General features: G+C 37.8%; 1 protein-coding gene across 5 annotated transcripts in view; it reads left to right on the top strand.

The window, feature by feature from the left end:
• The first annotated feature begins 1054 nt into the window (after nt 1-1054).
• LOC131690048 (transmembrane protein 198-like) overlaps nt 1055-10379 on the top strand; it is a 12028-nt gene continuing 2703 nt past the window's right edge. The window contains exons 1-3 of one of the 5 annotated variants that reach the window (XM_058975509.1): nt 1055-1203; nt 2189-2552; nt 2623-2731. In XM_058975509.1, coding sequence (XP_058831492.1) covers nt 2445-2552; nt 2623-2731 — 217 coding nt within the window. In that variant the 5' untranslated portion in view covers nt 1055-1203; nt 2189-2444. Of the gene's footprint in view, nt 1204-1440; nt 2553-2622; nt 2732-10379 lie in introns of all 5 variants that reach the window. The other 4 variants (XM_058975507.1, XM_058975508.1, XM_058975510.1 and 1 more) reach the window with 4 other exon arrangements.

Here is a 10379-nt window from a genome sequence, read left to right as displayed (position 1 = left end):
ACTTGATCTTGCGATTCAGCATATGTCACCGGGTATTACATCCAGCGCCGATTGGTCAATGTATGAACAAAGAGCATCGAAATTATTCAAGTAATGTAAATTTTAAAAGTCCATGTAAACAAGTCTTAGGTAAACAAGCACACTGAACTGTCAGAAAAGTGAGGTTATACATTTTCATACAATGCTCTATGTTTTTGACAGGTATATGAATGAATCATTTCAGCATCAGTGATGCCAGGTCCATTTAAACAATGGCCTGCAGTAAAAATATAAAAGTCTGCAGATTGCTACAATAATCTTCAATAAATTTGACGTAGAAATGTAGTATGTATATATTTTAAATGATCAAAAATGATGAAAGCAGGTGTATAAATTGGCTGGCGTAGGCTTTGTTCTGCTAAATATTTATGATCTGCAAAAGATCTGCAGTGAAAATGCAAAATCTGCAGATTTACTAATATATATGCAGATCTGGCATCCTTTTAGTATTCCCCACAGGAAATTCATCCAAATGGTGTAAAAATACGGGGAAGCAAGGCAAGATAGGTATTCAGAATATGGGGTTAAATGGGCAGCTTACACTATTTTTGATTTTTTCAATAGTTAGAGGTACCAAATCATCGCGGCAATAGACAGTAACGAATTGGGAATAAAAAAGGAAGCATCCTATCACATAAAAATTTTTGACGAGAAAGGTCTATTATACTATACCCTTCTGTTTTGTACTGCAGGGTAAAGTAGGAGAGAACGGTTTGGTCTAACACCTGCTTATACGGTACTCGATCGTATTCTGCTTCGCGGACTTCGCCCGTTGACGATCAAGGACGGACTGCATATGGGATAACAATTTTTTTTTATAAAAAATAAGTGTCTCATAGCTCACATGGTAACCCATGGTGCACCTAACTGCCCATTCAAATCGTGCTCGAATAAAAGGACGAACAATCGACCAACGCCCTCTCATTTCAACACACATACTATCGTGAATAGAAAGCTGCCGTCAGGATATACTAAATAAAGACACAGTAACTTGGGGCGGGAGGACTTTTGACAGCAAAGTAGTGCAGTGCACCAACATCTACTTGGTGAAAGAAAGAAAGAACGACGGACTACTGTTCATCCTGGGCATGGCACAACTTGTGAAAAGTCGAAAATCTTTATAATTATCATTCCGCTAGTTAGTTTCTGCGATACTCTTCCTAAGTAGTGTACCTTTAGCCCCTTAAATTTTGAGTGAAAATGTAGCTTAGGAGATGCTGCAAAACCGTGCCGTGTATTTCGACTAGAATCATATCACGGAAAAGTGCAAAGTTCCTGACGATCAAACGAGAAAAGATTTAGATCATATGTTAAATTTCATATATAATTAATTTGTTTTGATTAAATATATATTTAATTCTTCGATTTAATCCTATGTTAAACCGTCCAATCGCGAATAAGTTTGCCAAAAAGTGAAACAAATAAGTACAATAACTAGTAAGCAACGAAAATATTCAGCCTGAAACTATGCAAACTTTCGCAGTCTTCCTTGTTCATGTGGTTGTACAAATCGAATCGGGTCGCGAAATCCTTGACTTAGTTGTGTAGTGTGCTGAATCCCCTACTCGGGAGGAAAATCGCTATCGTTTCTAATGGACTACAGAGCGAGCTGGGACAAAACTGCCAACAATAGCAATAATAAACAGGAAGAAAGAAGTGTAATGAATGAAGTGATCTGCCAAATATGGAAATAAATGGCATCGCCGGGGGCGTTAGGAAGGTGCATGTGAGGAAAATCGATATTTCCTCTCCGTTGCTACTGTCACCTTGGGAATGAGATAAGAGTGAAGTTAGCTTTGAGTGTTGTTTACCTGTAACTGTTCAATTGAGCCAGCGGATAAGTTGGCGTCAAAATAAAGTGGGATCCGTCCTCCCTCCACGTCCACAAGAAAGTCGAATGCAGTCACGTTTTCCACCATGCACATGGAAACTCATCAACGCAAGCCATGATGTGGGTTGTTTGTTTTCTGTACGCACACAGCTACATGCAAACTGAACAGTGAAGGCCTGGCGCGTTGTGTCAATGGAAGCGTGTTTGTGTGTTGCATAGTGAAAGGCGCGGACAAAGGACAATGTTTGGAAAATAGATATGCACTAAAAGTCAAGTAAAAAAGATCACAAGAATGCATTTTCTTCACTTTGAATTCAGCACAAAATAATGCTTCCACTGATACGTAAAATGTACCCATAATGAGTGATACTGCATAAATTATTATAACTTTAAAGTGCTCACTCGCCATCCTACGTTTGGCCTCGGGACATTGGCCCCATTCTTTTTGACCGAAAATGGATTGTGGTAGTAATGGTCTGCTTGGAAGGATGAGGCACTGAAAAACAAGTGTTGTTTTGTGAGGGTAAAGGTATCGTGAGCTGTACCGAGCGTCCGTAAAAAAAACAAAACAAAGATGCATTACCGCCATGAAGAGGGAAGACACCTCGTTCGGAACGCCAGCTCCAGTGCTTCTGTAGATGCCAAGTACGGCCATTCGATTGTATGGCCCTTTCTGATACAGGTACTATTTATATAGGGCTGAAAGTAGTGAACGATCCGTTTATGATATCTTTCCTATTGTGTGATTGCAGAATGCAATGGAAAACCCTTTGTGTACTGCGACCACTCCGATTAGTTCGACGCCTTCAGTGCTGCTGTGGACCACTATAGCAGTGTTTGGGATCGTGTACACTCTACTAGGTAAAGCATGTTGCATGAATAATTATAGTTTTGGATCGGTCATTCGCTCGGAATATAAAATGGGGTGATTATATTGGATGTTGCGTCAACTGCGCCATATTGCGTATTTGGGGTTGATTGAGGTTATATGGGTGCTAATATTGTATTGTGCTCTCAGTACTGTTTTGCCTTTTACAATGGAAAGGTATAGCAGTCCCTCTGAAAATTAACCGAGGTCCGGACGGTTGAGCGTCATACAGTGTGTTCCACATTTATACGTTCACCCTTATTTTTTCAGGATAACTTTTTTTCGTTTCAAACAAACTGCATCAAATTTTCAACGATCAACGATGTTCCTCGAAATTTGGAAAGCCTGGTGCGTTTTGTTCGTTTGTCATGGCAGTTAAAATGAAAAAGGGGTGTGCCATATTCATACGATCGTCTAACTTTTTTTTATAACTTTTCTATTCAATCAAACTGCATCGGATTGTTGGCGTTTGTTTTTTTAGCTTGATCGACGATGTTTCTTAAAGTTTGTAAACTATGGTACGTCTTGTTCGTTTTTATGGCAATTTAAATGAAAAATATGTCTAACATTTATCTGTTCATCCTAATTTCTCGTGATAATAACTTTGTCATTCAAACATACTGTACCAAATTTTCTGAGTTTATTTTAAAACCTAAGGGACCATTCATAGATTACATAACGTGGAAATTGCCCAAAATTGTCTTCTGCCTCCCCCATGTAACAAATTGTCACAAATTTCTCTATCTTCCCCTCTTCTATTTCGTAACAAATTCTTCGATTTTTTTTTTATTCAGTAAAAACATGTTACGTAACGATCTAGCTTACTCCCACTCTCCCATATGTCAATACATCTCACAACTTGTTGTACCCCCTCTCCCTTAAACGCGTTACGTAATTCATGAATGGTTCCTAGTCAACGATGTTTCTTAGAATTTGGAAACCTTGGTTCGTTTTGTTTGTTATGACAGTTTAAGTGCAAAATTTATTCCTGCCTTTACTGCCCATAAAAGCATATGTCCCATATGGATTTTTGTCAAAAATGAGTTATTTGTTGGATTGTATTCTGTATCACCAATGAATTAGAATGCCCAAATAAGATTATTTGGTTTGTTTAGAAAATATCGAAAAAAAATACCATAACATGGTTCCATAAAGCTCAATGAGAATGTAAATCTTGAACAGCCTTCTCTCGGTTTGCTGTTTTCCAATATGGGACTCTTATGCTTTTAAGGGACCATTCATAAATTACGTAACGCTTTTAGGGGGGGGGAGGGGGTTCGACAAGTTGTTACATATTGTGACATAGGGGGGAGGGGGACTAAGCTAGATCGTTACGTAACATGTTTTCACCGAAGAAAAAAAAAATTTTCAAGGAATTTGTTACGTAATAGGGGAGGGGGGATAAAGAAATTTGTGACAATTTGTTACATGGGGGAGGGGGGAGTCAATTTTGGGCATTTTTTGCGTTACGTAATTTATGAATGGTCCCTATGGGCCGATTATTCGTTCGTTAAGAAAAAAATATAGTTGTTCCTAAAGAAAGCTCTATTCTAGTAATTATCTAGTAATAATTAACACTACACGTAGTAGTCTATCGAACTCCATTCATTTTTGAGTAGGTACAAGTTTCATTCGCTTCGGCATTCAATCATTAAGGTTTTCTATATTTCTTGCTCTGAGCTTGTCCTAGGATGATTGGATTACTTTCCTGAATTTTGCAACTGACGAATACTGCTTAGCGTTGCCATACACATCGGAGGACATTCAAATACTGCTTCCTCCGGACGTTGACCCGATTGAAAATGATTCGAATATGATGGTTTGAGATGTGTATGACATCGCGATCGCGAAGTAGTGAGTTCAAGAAAGTAATCAAATCATCCTAGGACAAGCTCAGAGTAAGAAATATAGTAAAGCTAAATCATTAAATGCCGAAGCGATTGAAACTTGTACTCAAAAATGTCGGGAATTCGATAAACTACTACATGTAGTGTTAATTATTACTGGATAATTACTTGAATATTTTTTCTTAGCGAACGTATAAATTTGTAATTTATAAAACGTACGGTACTGTTATATGTGTTTAATTTGGGTCAAGGAATGCAGGAATAATTTTTTTCACTTAACTCTCTGCTGTCCAAATTTTTGTGTTGCTTAAAATAGCTATTGTAGATTGTTTTTTTAATGAGAAAGTCGGAAAATATATTGCCCGCTCACGAAAACTACGGATTTTTCATTTAACCCTCAGAAATGTCCAACTTGGCTATTTTACGATTCAACATTTTATTGTTAATAACTTTTATTTCCGCATCGTTCACAACATAATTTCACAGCTACAGATGAGTACTACAAGCTAGCAACTTAACCCATTCATGCCCATGTTGTTTGTGGACAACAACGTTTATAAACAGCTATAACTTTTTATTGAGGCAAGATTTGTTCACAAAAACAAGTAAGGCTAATAAATGTGACTATTGCCTTTCATTTAAGTATTAACAGTTACAAGGAACAGCTCTAGAACTGAAGTTATTGCAATTAGTCTGATTAGATTCCGACGGAGCAGTGCTGCCAGGGACAGTTTACGTTGATGACGGAAAATGAATTTTTCATATATCTTCGTTATGTTGAAATATTATTTAAAACTGTTAAATCTTATCAATTTAGACTGTCTTCCGCTACGTTTTCCACGCAATTAGACTATTGTAAATATTCTTGGAGAATTGTGTTGAGCATTGGAAGGTAAAAATTGAGCAGCTTCTAACACTGTGAGGGAAGCACCTATCTTTATAAAAAGGCTTTTCGTGTTTCTTGACGCCACTGTTTCATGGTAAAATAGTTTTAAAACCCTACCTGAACTAAAAAAAAGTTGGGCATGAAAGGGTTATGAATATTTTTTATTTTCCCAAAAAAATTAAAAAAGCATGAACATTTTTGTCGTGACCAACGGCTTACCTTTCAACATAGGGGCCCCTTTTCAAAATTTCGGAAGAAATATGATGAAAGGTTTTGAACGCTTATATCTTTTGTTGTACTGAATGGATTTAATCAATTTCTTCGGCATTTTGTCGAAAATATTTGTAGCAATGTTGTATTAAATTTTGGAATATGTAGGACATTCATTATCAACGGAAAAATAGTTTTTTGACAAATCTTCCGAAAACGACTCGGAAAAGTGAAAATTTTCAGCCTATCCCGCACAGAGCCGTCAATATGATGCACCAACCGAACAATAAAATGACGAAAAGTTTTAAATATATTGCGTCCACTACAAGTTTGTTCCTATGATTATTCGTTAATGGGTTTCTTGACGAGAGCAGTTGGTGGGGGAAAGACGGCATATTCGTTTTGGTTACACCATTAGAAGCCGGGCGGAAAGGAAAGGCTCATGCACGGCACGAGTGTGAAAGCGATAGTAGTGCATATTAGCGAAAGCGTTACGAATACTTTGAACCTTAACTTTCCTTCTACTAAACGGATTGCTAATCTTGTTTCATAAATCGGAAGGAAAGCGTTCAACGCTTGCTACCGATACGTTGTTTGCTATATAAAACTTTTTTTGGATAGTTCAAAAACTACTTTAAATTAGAATCAACATTAATGATAAAACCTATAAATAGGGGTGTCGCAGCTTTTCTCAAAGCCAGACGTGTGTAAGACGCAGTGCATAACGGACGTGCTTGTTAGGTGTTAGTTCATCCATTGAGAAGCTGCATCGGACGACCAATCAAATCGGCTACCACCGGAGAGAAAAGAAGAAAAACGTTGGTGGAGGTGGTGGCGGTGACAAGGCCAAAAAGCCAAAGGTTGCTGCTAAGAAACGCAGTCACTGAAAGGCGGTAGCAACTGCACTAAAATGCCACCAAAACATCGAAGGCTGCAGCAAACAAGCCGAAGACCCCAAAGCCAAAGAAAGCTGCCCGAAAAACATATGTAAATTCACTGGTCTCTAATGTTGTCAACACTCCTTTTCAGGACTAACAAAATACATGTAAAGAATTAGTGGTGCTTATTTTCCGATAGCGCTATTAATTGTGGATGCATTTGTGTCATAGTTATATGCAAACCGTCTTCAGGATGAATATATAATGGAAAAAGAATTTTATTAGGAAGTTCCTTTTATTAATTTGTATAATTGAAAATAATTCTCATAGCAAATACCTTTCAAATTAATCTACAAACCCGAAGGTTTTTGCAAATCCTTCAAGAAAATCAGTGAATGTGCAACAAAAAGATGGTCTTGCATCTGCACCAAAAAGTTAATAAAAGGGATCGCCTTGATGCAAAGCGTGCTCATTCGGTATGAGCTGCGAAAGGGGAATGTTCGAATATGTCTACATAGTAGAAACAAATCGTCGGCAAGATTTGAATCGTTTCAAAAGATTCTCGTCTTGTATCACCATAGTAATCTACAAACCGTCCTTTTTAGGACGAATGCATAATGGAAAAAGAAGTTAATTAGAATGTTTCTTTTGTCGTGACTAACGACTTACCTTTCAATATAGGGGCCCCTTTTCAAAATTTCGAAAGAAAAATGATGTAAGGTTTTGAATGCTTATATCTTTTGTTGTACTGAATGGATTTAATCAATTTCTTCGGCATTTTGTCGAAAATATTTGTAGCAATGTTGTATTAAATTTTGGAATAAGCCGAAAATATATTTCGTACTTTTGATATCACAGACCAATACTTTTGTGGTGTCTCATCCTGACGGTGGCCACTGGTTTCATAAACGATGAGTCAACGCACAAACACAATTATGAAGGTAACTTTCGTAGATTTATTGTCTGTTTACATTCAGTAATTGTTACTTAATATTATACTAATTATCACGAATTATCACGTATTTATCCCTGATTACTTTGAAACCTAAGTACAGAATGATCACCGTATAATTACAAGACACCACGACGCACCCGGTTGCGCGTGCCAAACACAACAGACCTCTGACGACTGCCCTCCAAAACTGGGCACAAAAGACTTTTATCATAGCGTCTGTGTAGACTTTTCTCTGAGAGAGTCTCAGCCCTAAACAAAACATTTTTCTTCGCTCGCGAGAGTAAAGCCCCCGCTTGATGAATCAGTAGTTCATTATGATTCATACGCGGAAGCCTTTATTTTTTACGACAGCGTCGCCGCTGTGGCTAACAACAACAATTTATGTTTAATTAAACAAACTGTTTACTCGCTTCCGTAAGCATATGGCTTGGAAAGCGCGATTGCATTAGAATATCAGCTTAGCTTAAGGCTATAGCTGGTGATGTAATCCAGGAAATTAGCTTCCATGGTGCATCACTTGGAATTTGCCAGGGTTGATTCTGGCCAAAAACTGTGGGCGCTGCATGCCCCCTTACTTACGGAGCTTGATGTTGCCAAGACGATTATATGTTTATATGTTTATTTGTTGTACCGTCACCAACAGACCCCTTGGCCCCAATGGTGGTTACTTAAACTAATTACATTTCAGAATACGCATTATTTTAGTTTTCATCGAATTCCTTGTCAGGTTGAAGTCAAACGCCGTCGCCACACTGTTAAACACACGCTGGAGTCCGGTATAGATTATATAGCTATAGATTATTATTGTATTATTATATTCAATCTGCAATTTACTATATTTATTTAACTATTTCAATTTTCATTTATTTACAATTATTTACAGCTCTCTTTAAAAATCGTCGTCATATATGAAATTACTTTTACTTGTAGTTTATTTAAAATGGAAACCGACTCGATTTGGCACTCTTCCTAATCTTTTAATTTTCGTCGGTGAAAAAAAGGTGTTAGTGGTTAGTAGGTTTCCCCCAATTCCTTCTTTTCCCCCATATGTTTTCTCCTTTTTTCTTTGTTTTTTTTCGGGACCATTTGCTTGCTTTGCTCATTTTTAATAATTTTGAGATCTTTTGCCTGTTGTGCTCGTTTTTTGTGTAATATTGTTTTAGACTCGAGAGCTTTTGGAAATGCTAAGATATCTGGAGTGGGTTCTACAAAGTATGTTTTATCCTTGCGACTTTTATTTTCGGTCTCTCAAATGTAAATGCAAGATTATTTAACCCTCCGGAAGTCGCGCAAATGGCCCACTGAACGAGCAGCCGCTGGTGCCCTAAGACGATTTCGCTAGATTTTCAGAGCAGCGTGTAATCGATGCACTAGCGCGACTGCCGGAAGGTTAAAAAACATTAAATAAACATCATACATTCGATAAAACGAAAAAACCCATATTTCGTCCGGGTTAAAATGATTTGGTAAAAACCCAGTTAAAACCCAAAAATAAAAACCCGGGAAGATAGAATTTTTCCCATCGGTACATCACTGGTCACAAGAAAGGTCACCCTATTAATGTTTATATGACTGTCGTCAGCATCCATCGGAAAGAGGATCGTCTACGCAGCATTCTTTTCCTTGGTAACTCGTGTTGAGCCACCGGTGCGGTGTTTATTTTATCGAATGTATGGTGTTTAATTACGTCGGTGCTACCTTGCACTTAATTTGCTTATGTCGATTCGGTTAGTTCACTGTATTACTGTAAGGTACCGTTTGTATTCTCACCGTATTATGGATTGTGTTCTGTCCGTTACTTGATTAATTGTTTTCAAGTTAGTTGCATGAAGAACCTAATGCACACTTTTTGGCGTTGCTGCAAGCTGAGAGTTTAATCACAGACTAACAGACATAGCACTATGAGGAAATTCCCTTAAAAAACATCGATCTGACAATTTTCCCAGAACACTAGCTCCACCTTTTATTCACGGTCCCAAACACTCAGTTACTGGTGGGTTACCCCTCACGTTTGGGAACAATGTTTCACTAGTGGTCTATGCCCCATATGCTTGTTCATATGTCAATGGCGCCATAATTTCAAATGTGGCCACAATCCCAACTACGAATATATTTGAAATGACCGTCAAGGCGCACGAAGTTTTGTTTTTAAGTGTTATGTCTGTTAGTCTGTGGTTTAACTGTATTAAATGTATAAAACATGACGTGATCCTCCCGAAATATGGTGCGATGCCCGCGTTTCAGTGAATCGAAAACCTCGGTTGGGTTCCCCCCCCATTATTGCTCAGCTATTCTGTTCGAGCGCGTTGGGCGTTGGGTGGCATGTGTTGCTTTGAGAATAGGTCGTTCCCCTAATTGTATGCGTGAGTACTGAGGCTTCTGGAGTTCGGCCTGGTGCTTCCTTGGTTATTCTGTGTTCTATGCTCAGCCAGACCGTTCGGGTCAGTAGTGCAGTTATTCATCTGTTTGCAGTGTTTAGTGTGTTATTCATTTTTTCTTTTTGGAAAATTAGAAGACAAAAGGTGAGTATTCCTACAGTGTTTTAAAAGATCATCGTTACAATCGGTTACATCGGCACGAACATTTTTGTGCAAAAAATTTATTCCAATGTGAAAATTTACTATTTTTACGGCACCGATTGACTTTAAGAACCGTGCTGAGTTGGCGCTTCTCGATTTTCAGTGCTTATTCTTTTTTTATTCGTTTTCCGTTAAAATTCCGAATCGACTATTTAATTAAATAATTATTAATTATATTGGCCACAACCGGTGAAACAAGTGATGATAAGTAAGAAATCTTTATATGTAACTACCACAAACCACAAGTAATGCAAACTGTTTATCTAAGCAATGAAATTCTGTGTTT

This window comes from Topomyia yanbarensis, chromosome 3 (genome assembly GCF_030247195.1).
Source record: "Topomyia yanbarensis strain Yona2022 chromosome 3, ASM3024719v1, whole genome shotgun sequence".
In the NCBI taxonomy this organism is placed as follows: Eukaryota; Metazoa; Arthropoda; class Insecta; order Diptera; family Culicidae; genus Topomyia; species Topomyia yanbarensis.
Note: the sequence above shows the minus strand (reverse complement) of the source record. Positions and strands in the feature narration are given on the sequence as shown.